Source organism: Pan troglodytes, chromosome 1, assembly GCF_028858775.2.
Source record: "Pan troglodytes isolate AG18354 chromosome 1, NHGRI_mPanTro3-v2.0_pri, whole genome shotgun sequence".
NCBI classification, from domain to species: domain Eukaryota; kingdom Metazoa; phylum Chordata; class Mammalia; order Primates; family Hominidae; genus Pan; species Pan troglodytes.
In genome coordinates this window covers 2,054,071-2,078,309 of record NC_072398.2, presented here as the reverse complement: position 1 = coordinate 2,078,309, position 24,239 = coordinate 2,054,071, and the positions used below count along the sequence as shown (strand labels likewise).

At 41.8% G+C, this 24,239-nt stretch overlaps 1 protein-coding gene and 1 pseudogene across 2 annotated transcripts in view; one reads left to right on the top strand and one right to left on the bottom strand.

Moving 5' to 3' along the window:
- Positions 1 to 4,900: 4,900 nt before the first annotated feature.
- Positions 4,901 to 24,239, bottom strand: part of ZNF670 (zinc finger protein 670) — a 41,789-nt gene continuing 22,450 nt past the window's right edge. Inside the window, exons 2-4 of one of the 2 annotated variants that reach the window (XM_009441815.5) lie at positions 7,600 to 7,726; positions 7,002 to 7,062; positions 4,901 to 6,620 (exon numbers count right to left, since the gene is read on the bottom strand). In XM_009441815.5, the coding sequence (XP_009440090.1) occupies positions 5,642 to 6,620; positions 7,002 to 7,062; positions 7,600 to 7,726 (1,167 nt within the window). In that variant the 3' untranslated portion in view covers positions 4,901 to 5,641. The remainder of the gene's footprint in view (positions 6,621 to 7,001; positions 7,063 to 7,599; positions 7,727 to 24,239) is intronic. The other variant, XM_016942149.4, reaches the window with a different exon arrangement.
- Positions 10,981 to 12,322, top strand: LOC134807844 (DNA primase small subunit-like; annotated as a pseudogene).

Sequence of the window (24,239 nt, the reverse complement as noted above, 5' to 3'; positions counted from 1 at the left end):
TGCGATTGCAGGCGCGCGCCGCCACGCCTGACTGGTTTTCGTATTCTTTTGGTGGAGACGGGGTTTCGTTGTGTTGGCCAGGCTGGTCTCCAGCTCCTAACCGCGAGTGATCCGCCAGCCTCAGCCTCCCGAGGTGCCGGGATTGCAGACGGAGTCTCGTTCACTCAGTGCTCAATGGTGCCCAGGCTGGAGTGCAGTGGCGTGATCTTGGCTCGCTACAACCTCCACCTCTCAGCCGCCTGCCTTGGCCTCCCAAAGTGCTGAGATTGCAGCCTCTGCTCAGCCGCCACCCCGTCTGGGAAGTGAGGAGCATCTCTGCCTGGCCGCCCATCGTCTGGGATGTGAGGAGCCCCTCTGCCTGGCTGCCCAGTCTGGAAAGTGAGGAGCGTCTCTGCCCGGCCACCATCCCATCTAGGAAGTGAGGAGCGCCTCTTCCCAGCCGCCATCCCATCTAGGAAGTGAGGAGTGTCTCTGCCCGGCCACCCATCGTCTGAGATGTGGGGAGCGCCTCTGCCCCACCGCCCCGTCTGGGATGTGAGGAGCGCCTCGGCCCGGCCGCGACCCCGTCTGGGAGGTGAGGAGCGTCTCTGCCCGGCCACCCCATCTAAGAAGTGAGGAGACCCTCCGCCTGGCAGCCATCCCATCTGAGAAGTGAGGAGCCCCTCCGCCCGGCAGCCACCCCGTCTGGGAAGCGAGGAGCGTCTCCGCCCGGCAGCCACCCCATCCGGGAGGGAGGTGGGGGTCAGCCCCCGCCAGGCCAGCCGCCCCGTCCGGGAGGGAGGTGGGGGGTCAGCCCCCGCCCGGCCAGCCACCCTGTCCGGGAGGTGAGGGACACTTCTGGCCAGCCGCCCCTACTGGGAAGTGAGGAGCCCCTCTGCCCGGCCACCACCCCGTCTGGGAGGTGTACCCAACAGCTCATTGAGAACGGGCCATGATGACAATGGCGATTTTGTGGAATAGAAAAGGGGGAAAGGTGGGGAAAAGATTGAGAAATCGGATGGTTGCTGTGTCTGTGTAGAAAGAAGTAGACATGGGAGACTTCATTTTGTTCTGTACTAATAAAAATTCTTCTGCCTTGGGGAAAAAAAATTAATTCATAGGCCATTTTGCAGAAGCATAAAACCTAATCAGCACCCAATTATCTAGTTTTATATATTATTTAGTAAACTTCAGATTCCCAATCGGGTCAAATTGTAAAACTTTTTCTCTTGGGTAGGAGCTCCTTTGAGGCCAGTGGGTGAATGTCTGTGTACCCTATTCATATTTATCAATGTATTCTTCCAGAAAGGCTAAAACCAACATTGCCATTGTTGCATGTCTCCTACAAGGTAATAGCTGTGTTGTGGGGTTTAAGAATTCTAGGTTTGGCTGGGCACAGTGGCTCACACCTGTAAATCCAGCACTTTGGGAGGCCGAGGTGGACGATCACGAGGTCAGGAAATTGAGACCAGCCTGGCTAACAAGGTGAAACTCCATCTCTACAAAAAATGCAAAAACAAAATTAGCCGGGCATGGTGGCGGGCGCCTGTAGTCCCAGCTACTCAGGAGGCTCAGGCAAGAATGGCATGAACCCGGGAGGTGGAGCTTGCAGTGAGCCGAGATCGTGCCACTGCACTCCAGCCTGGGCGACAGAGCGAGACTCCGTCTCAAAAAGAAAAAAAAAAAGAATTCTAGGTTTATGTTTCAATTAACTCCTTTGCTGTGTCATATGGGTGCCATGGTTGTTTCTCCCCAAAGCAGGCTCACTGTGTACTGTTATCAGCTTGTCTGAGTATGATGAGAGAGAACACATTCATGCACATATTACATAAGTTGATTTATTACTTATAAAGGGATCGAAGATGAGAAGTCTAAAATTCAGTGTGATGTGGTCCCTCTGAGGTTCAGAGAAGTTGCCTGGAAGGATGGAATTTTGACTGCATGTGCCCCACTTGCAACACAGTTAAGAGACTCCAGAAAATAGCCCAGCCCAGGTTTTATAGCCCAGGATCACCTGACTCACTGACCAAAAGTGTTGAGAGATTGTATTTCTTGTGAAGACTGTTAAGTCTGGGCTGTTCTACCATTCTCTTCTGATATCAGGATATTCCATTCCCAGCACATTCTACACTTATTCTTGAAAACTCCAAGTAAGAAAGAGGGTAGAACTGGACCAGTCCAATAAAACTTGGAGGACAGTTCTGAATCCTTAACAGTGAGGGATCAGGATATTTGTTGTGATAGAAACATAGGCAGTAGCAGTACAGAAATTTCAGTGTCCCAGTTGGCCATCTGCTATTAGGTTTCTGGACCACAGCATGACTCATGACTGCTTTTGTCTTCTTTCTATAAAAACTGCTTCAGACTATCTTTTAATTCTTCTCATGCAAAGTAGCAGCATTTGATTTATCGGTAGTGTGGGCAATCTGTGTGGTTAAAGAAAACAGTTCAGGAGTCCATCAACCCACATTGAAGAACACCTAATCTCCAGTGAGTGCCACTCAATCTTGCTGGTGTTAGCAACATACAGTAAGGTCATTTTGACTAACGTCATCTAGGTTGCAAGGTTAGGCCTTTGGCATGCTGATCAGTAGTGCTAAAAGAAGCCCATATACTAGATAGAGGTTCTGCAATGAAAGAGGCTAATGCCAAATGCTTCCTCCCCTTTTCTTGACTCATCAGTGCCTGGACCATGAGGCACCATGGATGTGCACCTCATCAGAAGAATGCACATAAAAGCAACAGCACAAGAAAACACTCAAGGCCACTAGTCTTGCACAAGTCATCTTGTTACACAATTAGGTGACATGCTTAATTCTCCCCAGCATGGGGACATTCTTCCTTTCTGCAACTTCACACACACAAAATCCCTGGAGCTGTCCCAAGTGTGTACAGTAATAACGTTCACATGGCTACTCCAAGCATCCAGTGATGGCAACCAAACGAGATGCAGTTACCACAGAGCAGTAGTCTGACTTTTGATAATCAGGAATAAAGAACCCAGTGGTGAAGGTGCTGGGTCACTGCCTCAATGTGGGGTACCTTGGAAACTGCCTGCCAAACACAGGTCAAGGTGGAACATACATCCTCCTGGGGAATGGCCAGTCAACCAATCATGTCTAGGAGTTGAGAGTTCTACTGTGGGAAGAGGTGGCAACAGCTGATAACACAAAGCACTGTGTAGACCAAAGTGAAAGTCCACCATCAATTGCTGTTTCTAATTCAGGTGACTTCTGTTATATTACGGAACCAGTTAGACAAAAGCAGGTAGTTAAAGCTGAAAAGGTATCATCAGTCATGGTTGGTTCATTCTGTTGGTAATGCCAATTGTTTTCACAGTCTCATGGGTGACAGGAAAAATTAGGACCCTAAGACTACTGGGAAAAACACGTGACACCCATGAGTGTACGGATAAGATTGAGAGAAGTTATTAGTTACATACATTCATAGACAAAAAAGGGAGGGTTCTGTAAACGAGGCTGGTCCACACAAGACTTGCACTAGGGAGCAGATAGAACAAACAGGGTGTAAGGGGAATGCTTTGTAGTATCAAGAACGTGAGATGCTTCTTGGTTCTCATAAGGGTGCAATTGGTTTGTTTAAATGCATCTGTGGAATGGTAGGCAACTGAAATATGTTAGGCTACAGACTGATAAGATCAAAATAGTATGTTATAATGCCATAATCCTGTAATATACAATTTATTGTAGTGCTAATTACACATAATATAAACTAGTTATGCATAATTCATAGTAACTTACAAAACTGTACTATACCACATATTATATAGCTACTTATACACATATAAGTATACATGTAGACATGCTATATATACAGATGATGCTATACTATATGGTATACTAGGGCACACCAATTTGACTATAAATGCAAAAGGCCCCAACAATACACTGGAAAATTGAACGTTATCAATATGGGTTGAGTGTTTCTTATCTGAAATACTTGGGAACGGAAGTGCTTTGGATTTCAGACTTTTAACATTTTGGAATATTTGCAGAAAACTTACTGGATGAGCATCCCTAATCCAAATATCAAAAATCCTCTAATGAGCATTTCTGTTGAGCATAAGACTGGTGCTCAAACAGTTTTTGACTTCGGAGCATTTCAGATTTGGTATTGGAATCTGGGGTTTACAGATGTTCAACCTGTAGATAAAATACTTATATTCCATGATGAAGACAAATTTCACCCAGATAACCATAATATATTTATATCTGAAAGCCAGTTAACGTAATAGACTATCAGTAGAATGCCAAAAACCACAAATCATCTCAATAGATGCAAAAAAAAAACATGTCATAAGAGTTCAACACTCCTTTACCATGAAACAATAAATAAAAAACACAAGAAAACTTCCTGAGCCTGTTTGAGAATATTTATGAAAAATCCACAATATACTTGATGGTGAGACTGAATGCTTTCACACGCAGATTAGACAAGCATACTGTCCAATCACAGTTCTCTCTTCTTAATTCAAAGTAAAAAGTGGGCCAGGTGTGGTAGCTTATGTCAGTAACCCCAACATGTAGACAGGCTGAGGCAGGAGGATAGCTTGAGGCCAGGAATTCAATACCAGCCTAGACAATACAGTGAGATCCCATCTCTATAAAAAATTTTTAAAATTATATAATTAGCTGAGCATGGTGGCATGTGTCTGTAGCTCCAGCTACATAGGAGGCTAAGGTGGGAGAATCACTTGAGCCCAGGAATTTGAGGCTGCAGTGAGCTAAGACTATTATTACCACTACACTTCAGCCTAGCTGACAAAGTGAGACCCTCTCTAAAAACATAACATTTTTAAAAAAAGTGAACTATGCAAGTAACAGCCAAAACTCATGACAAAGAATAAAGGAAAGAAAATGAAAATAACAATGTACATGAGACTATATAAACTTCACATACATGCAAATGAATAACAATTCTTTATTAGCAAAGAAAATAGAAGAAAATCTTTACAACAAAAAAGTAGTTTTCCCATAAAAAGGTAGAATAAATATACACACACACACACACACACACACACACATATGTATAAAATGGGGGAGGAATAACCAAAACTTGCCACATAAGATCAGTAAGAAATTTCCAACAATTAACAAGAACTCATTTTTCATTGGTCCATTAATTAGAGAACAATTAAACAACTACATGAAAATTAAAATTGCCTACTATTAGAAATACATTTCAACTTAGTCTAGGGATCCAACAAATTTTTAAATGAATAGACAAAAATTATGTTAACTGATGAGAAACAAAACACAGCCTATTAAGCTCATGTACTATGGCTTATAAAGTATCTGTGAAATTCTCAGCTCCATGATTCCCTGCAAAAAATTGAAAATCTAAAGTATAGACACCTTCTTTAACAATGAACCACTGATAAAAATATATTTGAAAGCGGCTGGGAAAATAAAGTGTTCTAACACATTTTTTGTATTTTATGACGTTCTTTCCCAGGACGGGTCCTTCTAAGTTTTAGAAGGGAACTAGGAAAATTGCATACATTCTAATCTTCCTTACAAATGTGTTGGGTTTCTCTCTAATTTGAGTTTTTAATTTTTTCACGTGTTCTAATGAAACTAGAATAACTGAAAGCTTTAACACACTTCTTACATTGACAGAGGTGTTTTGTTGTTGTTGTTTTTTACCACATATAAGCTCTTTCATGCTTTCGAAGGGAACTGGAACAACTGAAGGCTTTACCACATTTCTTACATTCATAGGGTTTTTCTCCAGTATGAGTCCTTTCATGGCTTCGAAGGGCACTGGAAGAAGTAAACGACTTACCACATTCCTTACATCCATAAGGTTTCACTCCAGTGTGAGTTCTTTCATGCTCACATAGGTTACTAGAATATTTGAAGGCTTTACCACATTGTTTACATTCATAGGGCTTTTCTCCACTGTGAGTCCTTTCATGGACTCTGAGGACTCTGGAACATCTAAAGGCTTTGCCACATTTTATACATTCATAGGGTTTTTCTCCAGTATGCGTTCTTTCATGTATTCCCAAGTAAGTGGAACGACTGAAGGCTTTGCCACATTCCTTACATTCATAGGGTTTCTCTCCAGTATGAGATCTTTCATGTTGGTGAAGAGAACTGGAAAAAGTGAATGATTTACCACATTTCTTACATGCATAGGGTTTCTCTCCAGTATGAGTTCTTTCATGTTCACGAAGATAACTTGAATAATTGAAGGCTTTATCACAATGTTTACATTTATATGTTTTCTCTCCAGTGTAAGTGCTCTGAGGCATTTGAAATACACTAGGAAAATCAAAAGGCTTCTCATACACTGGACCCTTATAAGGCCCATTACTAGTGTGTGTTACCATGTGTCTGTCAACACTGGTGAGAGAGATAAAGGCTTTCCCACATTGTTTGCAATGATATAACTTCTCTGGACATTCCTCACACTCAAATAGTTTGTTTCCAATGTGAGACAGGATGTGCCTATGAAGGGCTGAATGACATATGAAGACTTTTCCACACACACTGCATTCACATGGCTTTACTCCAGTAGAAACTTTCTTATTCAGATTCAAATTTGAATCCTGGCTGCAGGTTTCTCCATATTGACTGCCTTCTTTAATTTCAAACAGTCTCTCTACCACATGACTGCTGTAAAAATGATAAACATCATTAATGGTACATTTATTCACGGTTTACATTGCTACTAATACCATGGAAAATGCAAGTTTCCTGCCATGTCTAAATTGTTTTAAAGTAAATAAATTAATTACCATAAGATATGGGTCCCCCATAGCTATTATCATTATTATCATAACTGTGATAGTCACATGTACAGTATCTTGGTGGTGTTTCCAAGTAAAATATTCTGAAAATATTGAACATCGATGTTACATTCAGGTGTATTTTTTGCTAAGACTTTTCTGGAAAAAAAAATTTCTAGTGGTTCTTATTTGTTTTGTCTGTTTTAAAAACTTATGACATGCTAAGATTCCCTCAAGGGGCATTTTTGCTCTTGTGAATGCAAATTACCTTAGATTTCTCCCAGGATTTTTGAAGTCATCTTGGATATTCTGGTCTTCTGATTTGTTTCCTAAAAGGTACAACCATAAGATTATTCAAATGATTAGAAACTTTAAAAATTGCTAGATTCAAGGTTCACTATACACTGTGACCATAACTAATTTTTTTCACCAAAGTACTCCCTTTCCACATGCCAAATCAGGAAACATTCATAACCAAGAAACACTTGTTTTCTTCTTCTTTTCTTTTTTCTTTCTTTTTTTTTTTTTTTTTGAGACAGATTGTTTCTTCGTTGACCAGGCTGGAGTGCAGTGGCTCAATCTCGGCTCACTGCAACCTCCACTTCCCAGGTTCCAGCAATTAACCTGTCTCAGCCTCCCAAGTAGCTGGGATTACAGGCGCTTGCTACCACGCCTGGCTAATTTTTTTATTTTTTTGGTAGAGATGGGGTTTCACCATGTTGGCCAGGCTGGTCTTGAACTCCTGACCTCAGGCGATTCACCCGCCTTGGCCTCCCAAAGTGCTGGGATTACAGGTGTGAGCCACCACGCCCAGCCGAAACACTTGCATTCTAATCAACTACGTGAATAAGTGTTGTTATTCTTACCTACAGAAGCCAGGTTCCTGAAGATTTCTTGCATCACATCTCTGTAGAGATTCTTTTGAGAAGGATCCAGCAAAGCCCACTCCTCCTGAGTAAAGGCCACAGCCACATCTTCAAATGACACTGAATCCTAGAATATCGCACATATGTGGAGAGGAGGATGGCTCAGACAGACAGTACTAAGAATCTATACTCATCTCATAAAATCGTAACATAATTCTGCAGACTTCAAACATTTCTTCCATGACCTGGTCATCAGAACTTTACTCTCTGTCTGCACTTACTGCTGCCCACTCAACATTCTTCATGCTAAAATGAAACTATTCAGAAAGTCAACAGCAGAGTAGGAACACCTGTCTCATTAGCAGGTGCAGGGAATAAACTGTGCTGTAAGAAATGAGGTCACCCCTAATTTCTATGTGTAGATTTTATCTTGAGGGCCTCTCATAACGAAGTCATGCTATTTGTTGTGTATAACAGTTAGTATTAAGTCTTAAGACTACATATCCTTGGAAATACCTGCTCACAAAGTCTGACCTTTTGGTGTGAGAAAATAGATTTTCTTGACAGATCTCATCACCCTAAGTGAGTGGTTCACAATATGTAAACAATCTTATGCAAACAATATATTATTCGCTGAACTCCAGTTTTGTTTTGTTTCTGAAAGCCTACTACTTTACTCCATTCTTGCAGTGGTACCTAGGGGATCAGCTCTGAAAAACACTCTGAGCATTAAGTCTCTAATGAGCATTCTTGGTAAACAATATTTCTCATATGCTGTTACAACTTATTAACTGGAGAAATGAGGCATCAACGTGATTATAATAAGAAAATATTTGGAAGCTTGCAAGTAGTTTACTCCAGACCAAATTAAATCCAGTTGTAAATAAGACTGATAATTTATTTTTAATAACACAAACAAAACAATTTTAAAATTTCTATTCGACAACAACAAAGTGCAATGGAGTAAGTGGAAAGATAGTACATGTGCTTAGAAGAAACTCAATGTCATCAAGATATCACCTCTTTCAAATAGCCTTAAAAAATTCCATCAATCCCCAAAACAGACACTTTATTAGCAACTGAAAACTACTTTTCCAAACCTAACAAAAAAAAATGTCTAAGAATTGTCAAAGTCTTCCAAACAATAGGGCAATGGCTTCCTTACCATGTATCAGAATTTTCAAACTATAATATTCAGGACAGTATTAATGTGGAGATAAACAAATAGTCCAAAAGGGAAAAAAGTTTTAAATAAGCAGGAATTTATTTTTATTTTATTTTTTTATTTTATTTTTTTGGTGAGATGGAGATTTACTCTTGTTGCCCCGGCTGGAGTGCAATGGCGTGATCTCGGCTCACCACATCCTCCGCTGCCTCCCAGGTTCAAGCGATTCTCCTGCCTCAGCCTCCCGAGTAGCTGAGATTACAGGCATGTGTCACCACGCCCAGCTGATTTTGTATTTTTAGTAGAGACAGGGTTTCACCATGTTGCCCAGGCTGATCTTGAACTCCTGACCTCAGGTAATCTGCCCGCCTTGGCCTCCCAAAGTGCTGGGCTTACAAGCCACTGTGCCTGGCCTGTAAGCAGGAATTTTGTATGTAAAGTTCATTAATGACAGAGCATTCCAGAATAGTGGAAGAAATCAAAAGCACTTTAAAACATACAGTAGAGCAAATTGGTACTAACTGAAAAAGTACATTGCATTCCCCTCTATTCCATGAACAATAATCAAGTTCTTTATTTCAAATATGAAAGACAAAACTAAAATACGTTCAGACTTCGAAGGAAAACAAGGGTATTTTTGGACAGAAAAATGGGCAGAATTCATTTAAACAGAAAAAAAGGAACTGGCAAATTCACATATATTAATATTCAGGAAATTAAAAGGCAAAAAGCAGTGGGAAAAAACTGTAATACATGCAATATAAAAGAATTAGTATGAAGTGTAAAAATGAACACGATTTAAAAGTGAGAAAATAAGCAAAGCATACTTAAAAGAAGATGAAAGACCACCTATTTTTTAAAAAAGTCAACTTCCTTGGTAATGAGAAAATAGAAAATAGTCAGGTACGTGACATTTGAAATTGACTAGAAGAAAAAAATCAACTCCATGTGATGACGGCCATGGCAAACGGGTTACTCACGAAGGAAGGAGGAGTCAACTGATACCCTCCATTGCTCTAATTTGAACTTACCACAATGTGTAGCCCATTAATTTTTCTAAAATGTCCAAAGAATTTACGGTGCATTTGCACTTGGAGATGTGGCATAAAATCATAGGAGCATTATTTTTCCAAAAAGCAAAAAAATACAATTGAAAAAGCCCTCACATCAGAATCATTAGAATGGACAGCTGAATTAAATGGTCCACAGCCTCAGGCACTAGCATGTGTGAAACATACTGACACAAGGAAATCACCAATAAACCTTTTTGTTTTAATTCCATTCATACTCATTTTAGAAAGTTCAAGTAAAGCAAAATGGAACTGAAAAATTACAGATGATAAAAATGCAAAAAAGTAGCCAAACAATCACAACAGTGGTCAACTAAGAGATAAGTCTAGGTGGGAACCATCAGAAAACTCTTAATGACTGTAGGAGGCCCAGTTAAGAATCTTAATTATAATTTCCAAGTTGCTTCAACTATTATTACTAAAACTCTTGACAAATGTTTTACTCATTCTTACTGTATTTCATAATAGAAAACTTAAAAATTAATTAAAATGTAAAAGAACACAATTTTTATGTTTCTTTGCCTTATAACGTGATCTGAGTCGTGATTTACAGATTTCACAGAAATAAGTAAATTGAGCAGCACAGCTCACAGTGCTAGTTGCTCAGCAAGCAGCTAAAGTACACACCAGATACCAGGCGGCAGAACCGATTAGCAAGTCATTGCAAGAGAAGACAGAACCACATGGTGGTGGGCAATGTCTGAACATTCTGCTAGTGGTACTAAGTGCGATGGTCACGTGCAGAGATGTGTTTGGAAAGGGTAGGAAATTATTACTCAGAAAATTGACACTTGCGGATCCATTAGGTCAGGCCTTTCAAGGTGGTTTGATATGGTTTGAATGAGGAAGAAAAGGAGCCAGGCCTGTGTTTTCTGTTGAGGGTAGGTAGAAAGCTAGGATGAGAATTCAGTTTCAAGGGAAAAGATTTACATGGTTTCAATCTGCTGCCAAAACCCAGAGAGAGCACCCAGGCTTGTTTTCACCATATCCTGATGTGACGTCGGAAGTAGAAGAAAGAAAGTTTAGGATTCAAAGTTGACAGCAGTCAATTAAAGAAAAAAATGGAGACAGACACTTCTGATTTCCAGTAGAGCAAGTAGGCATAAAAGGCAATGGTCAAGCTTCCTAGGTTGAGTTCTGAGTTCCATGAAAATGTCTGACCCCATCAAGCTGTCTGAGCTACTGAAATGTTATTACCAGAGGCTCTTTCCCTATTCTCTGTACTGTAACTGGCTCAACTACAGCAGAGTGATAAAGAATTACTCCCAACACTGTGAATTTTCATTCACATTGAAAGATGACATTACATTCGATACCAATCCTTCAACAACCAGAGTGATCTGGAAAAGGAGATGCAGAAAATGAATCCATACAAGATTGATATAGGTGCAGTATATTCCCACAGACCCAATCAACACAATACAGTGAAGCTGGGAGCTTTCCAGGCTCAGGAAAAAGAACTGGTGTTTGACACTGACATGACAGACATGACAATGTGAGGAGATGCTGTAGTTCTGCAGATACATGTTCTAAGTGCTGGACCCTCATGACAAGGGCCATACGCATCACTGACACAGCACTGAAGGAGGACTTTGGATTTAAGCATTGTCTCTGGGTATATTCTGGAAGGAGGGGTGTACATTGTTTGGTCTGTGATAAATCAGTTAGAAAACTGTCTTCGGTGGTATATTCTGGGATAGTTGAGTATTTGAGCCTTGTAAAGCGTGGTCAAGATGTTAAAAAGAAAGTTCACCTAACTGAAAAAATTCACCCTTTTGTCAGAAAATCTATAAACATAATTAAAAAAACTTTGAAGAATATGCCTTGGTTAATCAAGATATTCTCAAAAATAACAAAAGCTGGGATAAGATTTTAGCCCTTGTTCCTGAAACAATTCAGGATGAACTTCAACAAAGCTTCCAAAAGTCTCACAATTCACTTCAGCATTGGGAGCACCAGCAGATGTCAGAATAACATCAAAAATCAAAATGTGGATCCTGGCTGCAGTGGGAGATTATGCTCCAGGACTGTTTCCACGATGGGGTATCAATGTCAACAAAGAAATCAATCATTTACCGCAGAGCCCTTTTAGCGTTCATCCTAAAACAGGTCGCATTTCTGTGCCTACTGATTTGCAGAAACTGGATCGGTTTGATCCATTTACTGTTCCAACCATAAGCCTCATCTGCCATGAACTGGATGCCATTTCCACTAATGAAGAGGAAAAAAGGAGAATTAAACTGAATCTGATATTAAACATAGAACCAGAGATATAAGACCAGTCTAGCACCTTATGTGAGTTTTTGAACAACTTCTTGAAAACCTGGGTAAACACCGAAAAAGAGAACTTCTTAAGAAGAGTGATTTACAAAAAGATTTCAGAAGACAATGCTCCTCAAACCAATGTGGGTATCTTCTGCCTTCAACCAAGGATCAAATGCTCCAAGAGCCATTTAACAAATACAGCAGAACTATGTATGTGTCTTAATGCTCAAAGTAAATTTTCCTTTGCTTGAGAAATAATTTATGTTGAAAAGATTTCCTGAGACCACCAAAGGAGACTGTCAAGGTTCACGGAAGGAGCAATAAAAGGAGAAATAATTGGAAAAAAAAAACCCAAAAAAACAAAGGCAACATTCAGGCTATTATTAGAGTCTTTAACAGATGGTGGCAAAGTAGCGCAGAAAATGGAGCACTTACACACTGCTGGTGGGAATGTAAATTAGTTCAGCCATTGTGAAAAGCAGTTTGAAGATTTCTCAAAAAACTTAAAACAGAACTACCTTTTGACCCAGCAATCCCATTACTGGATACACACCCAAAGGAATATAAGTTGTTCTACCAAGAAGACACATGCACCTGTATGTTCATCACAGCACTATTCACAATATCAAAGACACGGAATCAATCCAAATGCCCATCAATAGTGGACTGGATTTTTTAAAAAGTGGTACATATACACCATGGAATACTATGCAGCTATAAGAAATTAAATCATGTCCTGTGCATAAACATGGCCACAGCTGGAGGCCATTATCATAAGCAAATTAATGCATTGACAGAAAGCCAAATACCACATGTTCTCATTTATAAATGGAAGCTAACTGTTGAGTATACATGGACACAAAGATGGGAGCAACAGACACTGGGGCCTACCTGAGGGGGAGAATGGGAGGAAAGTGAGAGTCAAAAAACTACCTATCAGGCACTATGCTCACTATCTATGTGACAAAATCATTTATGCAGCAAAACACAGAAACATGAAATTTACTCATGTAACAAATCTGCATATGTACCCCCCAGAACACAAAAGTTTAAAAAAAAAGCAACATTCACATTCACAATAAAAGGCAAATAAATTTAACTAAACAATTCTAAGATTAACCATTAAAGAACTGAGTTCCCAGTAAAAACTACCAAACCAAATTAGAGAGACAGAGAGGCACATCCAGAGAATCGTAACTCACTTGATGAGAAAACCATAAGAATCCTCTAAGAGTAGCAGTACGTGTATAGGAAAAACCAAACTGAAATTGGTGAGTTGCTCAAGTTTGAGGACATCTCCTGGGTGCCCAGGCTTAGGGATCCCCAGTAATTTATGAGTTTTACATCCACAAACATTACCAGTTGATACGGTTTGGCTGTGTGTTTCCTCCAAATCTCATGTTTAAATGTGACCTCCAATGTTGGAGGTGGGCCTAGGGGAAGGCATCTGGGTCATGGAGGGAGACATCTCATAAATGACTCAGTGCTGTCCTTGAAGTAATGAGTTCTCTGTTGGTTCACAGGAGAGCCGGGTATTTAAAAGAGGCTGGACCTTCCTCCTCCTCTCTCTGACTACCTCTCACCATGTGGCTTGCCTGTTCCCCCTCCGCCTTCCGTCTGAGGCATCACCAGAAGCCAAGCAGCTGCCGGTGCCATGCTTGTACAGCCTGCAGAACCGTGAGTCAAATAAACCTACTTTCTTTATAAACTACCCAGTCTTAGGTATTACTTTATATCAATGGAAAAATGGAATAATACAGAAAATTGGCACTGAGGAGTGGGGTGTTGCTATAAAGATACCTGAAAATGTGAAAGCAGCTTTGGAACTGGGTAACATGCAGAAGCTGGAAGACTTTCAAGGGCTCAGAAAAAGACAGGGAGATGAAGAAAATTAGAACTTTTTAGAGAGTGGTTAAGTGATTGAAACCAAAATGTTGACAGAAATATGGACAGTGAAAGCCAGGCCAATGAGGTCTTAGATGGAAATGACAAAGTTTTGGTGAGCTTGAGCAAAGGTCACCCATGTTACACCCTAGCAAAGACTTGGCTGCATTGTGTCCAATGCCCCAAGGATTTGTAGGAGGTTTAATTTAGGAGTAATAACTTAAGAGTCTCCAGAGGAAGACATTTCTAAGCAGCAAAGGATTCAAGAGGTGGTATGGTCGCTTCTTTGCCCCCACAATCAGAAGTGATTTAAAGTTGAAACGTGATTAAAAGAGAAGCACAGCATAAAAGTTTGGAAAATGTGCAACCTGGCCCTGTGGTAAAGAAGGAATCCAAGCAGCCTGTGGAGCAATGACTTGTAAGAGAGAGTTGCACAACTAAAGGGGAGCCAGGTGCCAACAGCCATGAGGCTAAGAAAAAGACCTGTAATGCATTTCAGAAAACTGTGGCAGCCCCTCTCACCACAGGCTCAGGGGCCTAAAAGGAAAAAGTTTGGGGTACCAGGTCGAAAGCATCACTGCCCTGTGCAGCCTCAGGACACTGCTCCTTGCATTCCAGTAGCTCTGGTTCCAGCTTTGGCTAAAAAGGCACCATATACCACTTGGGCCACGGTTCCAGAGGGCACAAGCCATAAGCCTTGGAGGCTTCCACTTAGTGTTAAGCCTGCAGGTGCATAGAATACAAGAGTTAAGGAGGCTTGGTAGCTTCCACCTAAATTTCAGATGTATCAGGAATGTAGGTGCCCAGGCAGAAGCCTGACATGGGTGGAACCCCACAGGCAGCCTCTACTAGGGCAGTGCCAAGAGAAATGTGAGGATGAAGCCCCCACACAGAGTCCCCACAGTGGCACTGCCTAGCGGAGCTGTGGAAAAAGGGCTGCTGCTTTCCAGACCCCAGAATGGTACAGCCACAAGCAGCAAGCACTGTGAGCCTGGAAACGTTGCAAGCATTTGACTCTAGTATGTCAGAAGTCACATGGGCTGCACCCAGCAAAGCCACAGAAATGAGGTTGCCCAAGGCAACAGGTAAATACACCTGTTCCAAATGGAAGAAATGGCCAAAACAAAGGGGCTACAGGCCCCATGCAAGTCCAAAATCCAACGGGGCAATAAAGTCTTAATGCTCCAAAATGATCTCCTTTGACTCCATGTCTCACATCCAGGTCCTGCTGATGCAAGAAGTGGACTCCCATGGCCTTGGGCAGCTCCACCCCTATGGCTTTGCAGGGTACAGCCCCATTCCTGGCTGCTTTCACAAGGTGGCATTGTCTGTGACTTTTCCAGGTACACACTGTAAGCTGTCAGTGGATCTACCATTCTGGGTCTGCAGGATGGTGGCTCTCTTCTCACAGCTCCACTAGGCAGTGCCTCAATGGGAGCTTTGTGTGGGAATTCCAACCCCACATTTCCCTTCCACACTGCCCTAGCATAGATTCCCTATGTGGGCTACACCACTGCAGCAAACTTCTGCCTAGACATCCGTGTATTTCCATACATCCTCTGGAATTGTGGCAGAGGTTCCCAAACCTCAATTCTTAACTTGGCTTTGTGGGGGGATTCCAACCCCACATTTCCCTTCCACACTGCCTTAGCATAGATTCTCTATGTGGGCTACACCACTGCAGCAAACTTCTGCCTAGACGTCCATGTATTTCCATACATCCTCTGAAATTGTGGCAGAGGTTCCCAAACCTCAATTCTTAACTTGGCTTTGTGTGGGGATTCCAATCCCACATTTCCCTTCCACACTGCCTTAGCATAGGTTCTCCATGTGGGCTAGGCCACTGCAGCAAACTTCTGCCTAGACGTCCGGACATTTCCACACATCCTCTGAAATCGTGGCGAAGGTTCCCAAACCTTAATTCTTAAAGTTTTCTGTACCCACAGGCCCAACACCAAGTGAAAGCTGCCAAGACTTGGGGCTTGAACCCTCTGAAGCAATGGCCTGAGCTGTACATTGGTCTCTTTTAGCCACAGCTAGGACACAGCACCATGTCCCAAGACTACAAAAAGCAGCAAGGCCCTGGGTCCCGGATCATGAAACCATTTTTTTCTCCTATGCCTCCAAGCCTGTGATGGGAGGGACTGCCGTGAAGACCTCTGACATGTCCTAAAGACATTTTCCCCATTGTCTTGGCAATTAACATTTGGCTCCTCATTACTTATATAAATTTCTGCAGCTGGCTCAAATTTTTCCTCAGAAAATGGGTTTTCTTTTCTATCACATCATCAGGCTGAAAATTTTCCAAACGTTTATGCTCTGCTTCTCTTTTAAACATAAGTTTCAATTACAAACCACCTTTTTTTGAATGCATAAAACTGAATGCTTTTAAGAGCACCCAAGTCACCTCTTGAATGCTTTGCTCCTTAGAAATTTCCTCTCCCAGATACCCTAAATCATCTCTCTCAATTTCAAAGTTCTGCAGATCTCTAGGGCAGGGGCAAAATGCTGCCAGTCTCTTTGCTAAAGTATAGCAAGAGTCACTTTTGCTTCAGTTCCCAAGAAGATCCTCATTTTCATCTGAAACCACCTCAGCCTGGACTTAACTGTCTATATCACTATCAGCATTTTGGTCAAAGCCATTTAACAAGTCTCTAGAAAGTTCCAAACTTACCCACATCTTCCTGTCTCCTTCTAAGCCCTCCAAACTGTTCCAACCTCTGCCTGTTACCCACTTCCAAAGTAACTTCCACATATTCAGGTATCTTTATAGCACCACCCCACTCTCTACAGTACCAACTTACTGTATTAGTCCATTCTCACATTGCTATAAGAAAATACCTGAGACTGAGTAATTTGTAAGGGAAAGAGGTTTAATTGACTGACAGTTCCACATGGCTGGGGAGGCCTCAGGAAATACAATCATGGCAGGAGGCGAAGGGGAAGCAAGGCACCTTCTTCACATGGTGGTAGGAAGAAGAATGACTGAAGGAGAAACTTGCCAAACACTCATCAAACCATCAGATTTCGTGAGAACAATTACTTCCACCTGGTCTCTCAATTCAAGGTGAGACATTGGGTGGGGACGCAGTCAAATCATATCACCCTCTCAATGCCGCTCCTTGTTATTGGTCTGTTTAGAGTTTCTATTTATTTCTTATTTAATCTAGGAGAGTTTCATAATTCCAGGAATTCATAAATCTCCTCTAGGTTTTCTAGTTTGTGCACACAAAGTTGTTGAAAGTAGCCTTAGTAATCTTTTGTATTTCTGTTGTATTGTTTGTAATACCTCCTGTTTCATTTCCCATTTTTTTTTTTTTTTTTTTTTTTTTGAGATGGAGTCTCACTCTGTCATCCAGGCTGGAGTGCAGTGGCGCGATCTCAGCTCACTGCAACCTCCACCTGCCGGGTTAAGTGATTCCCCTGCCTCAGCCTCTTGAGTACCTGGAATTACAGGAATGTGTCACCATGCCCAGCTAATTTTTGTATTTTCAGCTGGTCTCAAACTCCTGACCTCACGACCTGCCCACCTCGGCTTCCCAAAGTGCTGGGATTACAGGCATGAGCCACCATGCCTGGCCCTCCTGTTTCATTTCTAATTGAGCTTATTTAGATTTTCTCTCTTCTTTTCTTGGTTAATCTCACTAATGGTATATCAATTTTGTTTATCTTTTCAAAGAACCAGCTTTTTGTTTCATTTATCTTTTGTATTTTTTGTTTGTTTCAATTTCATTTAGTTTTGCTCTGATCTTTGTTAGTTCTTCTATTCTGCTGGGTTTGGATTTGGTTTGCTATTGTTCCTCTAGTTCTTTCAGGTGTGACCTTAGATGGTCTATTTGTACTCGTTCAGACTTTTTAATGTAGGCATTTAATGATACAAACTTTTGTCTTAGCACTACCTTTGCTGTATCTCAGAGGTTTTGATAGGTTGTGTCACTACTATCATTCTGTTCAAAAAGTGTTTAAACTTCTATCTTGATTTCATTGTTGACCCAACAGTCAGTCATTCAGGAGCAGATTATTTAATTTCCATGTATTTGCATGGTTTTGAGTGTTCCTTTTGGAGTTGATTTCCAATTATACTCCATTGTGGTCTAAGAGTGTACTTGATATGATTTTGATTTTCTTAAATTTATTGAGACTTGTTTTGTGGCCTATCATATGGTATATCTTCAAGAATGTTCCATGTGCTGATGAACAGAATGTATACACTGCAATTGTTGAGTAGAATATTCTGTAAATATCTGTTAAGTCCATCTGTTCTATGATATAGTCAAGACCATTGATTTTTTTGTTGGCTTTCTGTCTTGACCTGTCTAGTGCTGTCAGTGGAGTATTGAAGTCCCCCACTGTTATTGTGTTGCCATCTATCTCATTTTTAGGTCTAGTAGTAATTATTCTATAAATTTGGAAGCTCCAGTGTTAAGTGCATATAGACTTAAGACTGTGATATTTTCCTGTTGGACTAGTCTTTTTATCATTACATAATGCTCCTCTTTCTCTTTGTTAATTGCTATTGCTTTAAAGTTTGTTTTGTCTGATGTAAGAATAGCTACTCCTGCTCCTGCTCCCTTTTGTTGTCCATTTGCATGGAGTATCTTTTTCCACCTCTTTACCTTAGGTTTATGTGAGTCCTTATGTGTCAGGTGAGTCTCTTGAAGACAGCTGATAACTTGGTTGGTGAATTCTTTTCTTCTTCTTTTTTTTTTTTGAGACAGAGTCTCACTCTGTCACCCAGGCTGGAGTGCAGTGGTGCCATCTCAGCTCACTGCAACCTCCATCTCCCGGGTTCAAGCGATCCTCCTGCCTCAGCTGCCCGAATAGCTGGGACCACAAGCGTGCACCACCACGCCCAACTAATTTTTGTATTTTTAGCAGAGATGAGGTTTCACCATATTGGCCAGGCTGGTGTTGAACTCCTGACCTCGTGATCTGCCCGCTTCGGGCTCCCAAAGTGTTGGGATTACAGGCATGAGCCACCGTGCCCAGTGGTGAATTCTTATCCATTCTGCCATTTTGTATCTTTTAAGTGGAGGCATTTAGATCATTTACATTCAACGTTAGCATTGAAATGTAAGGTACTCTTCTATTAATCATGCTGCAAGTTGCTGCCTGAATACCTTGTTTTTTTTTCTTTTTTTTCATTGTGTTATTGTTTTATAGGTCCTGTGAGGTTTATGCTTTAAGGAGGTTCTATTTTGATGTATTTTTTGAAGTTCTGTTTCATGATTTAGAACTCCTTTAGGCCAGGTGCGGTGGCTCACACCTGTAATCCCAGCACTTTGGGAGGCCGAGGCGGGTGGATCACAAGGTCAGGAGATCGAGACCATCCTGGCTAACATGGTGAAACCCCGTCTCTATTAAAAATACAAAAAATTAGCTGGGCGTGGTGGCGGGCACCTGTAGTCCCAGCTACTTGGGAAGCTGAGGCAGGAGACTCCAGCCTGGGCGACAGAGCGAGACTCCGTCTCCAAGAAAAAAAAAAAAAAAAAAAAAAAAAAGAACTCCTTTTAGCAGTTGTTGTAGTGCTGGTTTGGTAGTGGTGAGTTCTCAGTATTTGCTTGTCTGAAAATAATTTTATTTTTCCTTCATTTATGAAGCTTAGTTTCACTGGATACAAAATTCTTGGCTGACAATTATTTTGTTGAAAGAGGCTAATGATAGAACCCCAATCTCTTTTAGCTTGTTGGGTTTCTGCTGAAAAATCTGCTGTAATCTGATAGGTTTTCCTTCCTAGATTAAATGATGCTTTTGCCTCACAGCTCTTCAGATTCTTTCCTTCTTAATTTTAGATAACCTGATGAGTGTGCATCTAGGTGATTATCTTTTTGTGATACATTTTCCAGGTGTTGTTTGAGCTTCTTGTATTTGGATGTCTGGATCTCTAGCAAGGCCAGGGAAGTTTTCCTCAATTATTTCCTCAAATAAGAATTCCAAAATTTTAGTTTACTCTTCTTCCTGAGGAAGACCTATTATCGCTAGGTTCGGAGGCTTTGTTCTTTTTTCTTTTTTTTTTTGTTTTGTTGCATCGGGTTAATTTGAAAGCCTTGTCTTCAAGCTCTGAAGTTCTTTCTTACACTTGTTCACTTCTATTGTTGAAACTTTCCAGTGTACTTCACAGTTCTCTTAAGTGTGTCATTCATTTCCAGAAGTTGTGATTGTTTTTTATTGATGATATGTGTTTGGAGATTTTTTCGTCCATGTCCTGTATTTTTTTTTTTTTTGTAATTCCCTTAAAGTGGTTTCCACCTTTCTCTGGTGCCTCCACGAGTAGCTTAATAATCAACCTTCTAAATTCTTTTCCTGGCAATTCAGAGATTTCTTCTTAGTTTGCATCCACTGCTGGGGAGCTTGTGTGATTTTTGAGGGTGTTAAAGAACTTTATTTTGTCATATTACCAGAATTGTTTTTCTGGTTCCTTCTCATTTGGGTAGACTATGTCAGAGGAAAGATCTGAGGTTCAAGGGCTGTGGTTCAGATTCTTCTGTCTCACAGGGTGATGCCTTGATGTGGTGCCCTCCCCGTTTCCCTAGGGATGGGCTTCCTGAGACCCAGAAGGCAGTGACTGTTATGGCTCTTCCAGGTCAAGCCACCCACTGGAGGTGCTGGACTCTGGGCTGGTACTGGGGAGTGTCTGCAAAGAGTCCTGTGATGTGATCTCTTCAGGTCTCTTGGCCTGGATACCAATACCTGCTTCATTGGATGTAGCAGGGGAGTCAGGTGGACTCTGTGAGGGTCCTTGCTTGTAGTTTTTTGGTTTTTTTTTTCGGTGCCTTGTTTTTCTTGAATGCTAATTATGCTAGCAATGAACTTGTCATGTGGGCAGACTCAGAACCTCTGGTTAGCCAGGATGTTACAGGTGGTGGAATTAGCAGTTGTTTACTGCTTTCTTGGAGCAGGGTCATTCTGTTATGAGTTGCTATAATGGCTTGCGTTGGTTGGCCACCAGCCAGGAGGTGGCACTTTCAAGAGAGCATCAGCTGCAGTAATATAGGGGGATATCAGCTTGCCCTAAAGTCACCTGAATAAGTATTCAGGTTTCTCAGCTAATGGGTGGGGTCATAGAGTTCCCAAAAAAGTATGTCTTTTGTCTTTGGCTACCAAGGTGGGTAGAGAAGAACCATCAGACTAGGGCAAGGTTAGGTGTGTCTGAGCTCAGACTCTCCTTGGGAGAAGCTTGCTGAAGCCACTGTGGGAGATGGTGGTGTGGTATTCAGGCCAATGGAGTTGTTTCCAGGGGCACTATGGCTGCCTCTGCTGTATCATACAGGCTGCCAGGGAAGTGGGAGAAAGCCAGCAGTGACAGGCTTCACGCAGTTCCCATGCAGCCGGAAAAGCCAGTCTCACTCTCACCCCCAGCACCCGAGCTTATATGCAGGAAGCCAGTAAGAAGGGCTGAGATCTTGCCCCAAGCTACAAGCCTCCTCACTGAGAATGCAAGTAGGGCTTTTAGGCCCCACTCCATCCCATCTGCTGTGACTTCTGTCCCTGTATCTGCACTTCCCTTTCATCGACCCCCAGATTTTGCCCAGGAAAGTTCATGCTCAGTTGAAATTATTATAAAGTTCAGGCCGGCGCGGTGGCTCACGCCTGTAATCCCAGTACTTTGGGAGGCCGAGGTAGGTGGATCACGAGGTCAGGAGATAAGAGACCATCCTGGCTAACATGGTGAAACCCCATCTCTACTAAAAAAAATACAAAAAATTAGCCGCGCATGGTGGCAGGCGCCTGTAGTCCCAGCTACTCGGGACACTGAGGCAGGAGAATGGCGTGAACCCGTGAGGTGGAGCTTGCAGTGAGCCGAGATCGTGCCACTGCACTCCAGCCTGGGCAACACAGCGAGACTCCGTCTCAAAAAACAAACAAACAAACAAAATGGCAGGATCACATGGTCTCTTTACCAAGTTGGGTCACATTCTGAGAAATAAAACAGACGCTGAAAAATTTAAAAACAAAACAAACAAACAAAAAACCTAGTAACAGGAGAGTAGAGGAAGATGGCCAAATAGAAGGCTCCATCTGTCATCCATGCCCATAGGCACAACAAATTTAACAACTATCTACACCAAAAAAGAACATTCATAAGAACAAAAACTCAGACAAGCATACCTGCTTTTAACTTCTTATCACTGAAAAAGGCACTGAAAAGATTAGGCAAGAGTCCTGAATTGCCAACACCACCCTTCCTCCATTACCTGGCAGCAGCTGCATAGCATAGAGAATCTGTGTGCCTGGGAAAGGTAGAGTACAGCAATTGTGCCACTTTGCATTGGAACGTAGTGCTGCCAAGACCAGGCAGAACTCAGCTAACTTCAGCAGAGGAAACATTTAGACCGTCCTAACCAGAGGGGACTTGCCTATCCCAGTGGTTGGAATTTGAGTTCTAGCGGGCCTCAACACCAGGGGCTAAAGTGCTCTGCGGCCCTAAATACACCTGAAAGGCAGTCTAAGCCACAAGAATGGCAACTCCTGGTGCTGAGCTGGGCTCAGAGGCAGAGGACTTAAAAGGCACACAATCTACTGAGATGCCAGCTGGCATGGCTAAGGGCTTATACCATCCCTCCTTCAACCTCAAACAGCACAGCTCATGGCTCCAAAAGGGAACCCCCTTCCACCTGAGGAGAGGCGAGGGAAGAGTAAAGAGGACTTTGTCTTGCAACTTTGATAAGAGCTCAGCTCCAGTAGGATAGGGCACTGGGCAGGGTTGTGAGGCCCACATTTTAGGCCCTAGTTCCTGGAGGACATTTCTAGGCCTATGCTGGACCAGAAGGGAACCAAATGCCTTGAAAGAAAGAACCTAGTCCTGGCAAGACCCATTACTAGCTAATTTAAGATACAGTGGGCCCTGAATAACCACAATTGATATACAGGCAGTAAGCCACGGGCCTTCGGTGACATTCTGAGATGTGCTGGCCTCAGGTGAGACGTAGCACATTCCCAGTTGTGGTGACAACAGTGACAGACTCCTGTTTGAGAAAAGCAGAGTAAAAAGTAAAGGAAACTTTGAGCTATGCTTGTCTCAAATAATAATAATAATAATGATGAGTTATAAGACAGTATTTGCAAGCCTTCTTGTAACCTCAAATTTAAAAACATACAATGGATACATAAAATATAACAAGAAAGAAAGTAAATCATACTGAGGGAGGAAAAAAGGAAAACTAGTTGGGCAGACAGCTAAAAACTGGTCTTTGGTAAAACTCCTTTAAAGAAACTGCCTGAAAAAAATCAGGCTGCAGGCACAGATAAGGAAACTTGCACAAACCTCCAGCCCAATCAGATAAAGGAACAAGGCCCAACATAACAACACCTTTGTCCTTTGTGCCTAAGACATACCTCCAGCTACACTGATAAGGGAACAAGACCCAACACAGAAACACCTTTGTCCTTTGTATAACCAGCGGGCTTCCAGGAAATAGTCTCTTCCTTTGTGGGCAGGTACATGGTGGGCTCTGGTGAGCACTTTCCTTTCCTTTTTTAGACACGCTTTGTGTGAGCCAAGCCTCTATGAATCATCACTTCAGTCTCTGATTGGCCCCAGGCCAAGGTCCCAGGACAAGCTCTCACTTCAACTCCTGATTGGTCCCAGGCCAAGCAGGGTAGCACTTTCTTCAAGACCAGTCAGCACCTTCCTTCCCTTCCTGGTCCATAAAAATCCTGGAGCCAGCCTCATATTTGGCAACCCATTCAGACCCCCTTCTCTGCTGCGGAGAGCTTTCTTCTTCCACTTATTAAACTTTCACTCCAATCTCACTCTTTCTATACACGCTCCTTAATATTCTTGGTCATGAGACAACTTCCAGTGATACTGCACAACTAGAGACTGCTACATTGTGGTGCATCGGTGAGACTGTAACAATACCACCAGGAAAAATCACCTTCACTGAATAACACTTAGTTTAACGGAACTAAATTCTCCCATCAAAAGATGCTGAGTGCTTCAATGAATATAAAAAAACAAGACCCACTGACTGGCTGCCTAACATACTTCACCTATCAAGACACATACAAACTGAAAACAAAGGGATAAAAAAGGATATTCCATATCAATAGAAACCAAAAAAAGAATAGCTATACTTATATCAGATGAAATAAATTTCAAACAAAAACTATAAAAAGAGACAAAGAAGTCACTACATAATGATAAGGGGTCAATTCAGCAAGAGGATATAACCATTTTCAATATATATGCACTCAATACTGAAGCACTCAGATATATAAAGCAAATATTAATAGAGCTAAAGAGAGAGAGAGAC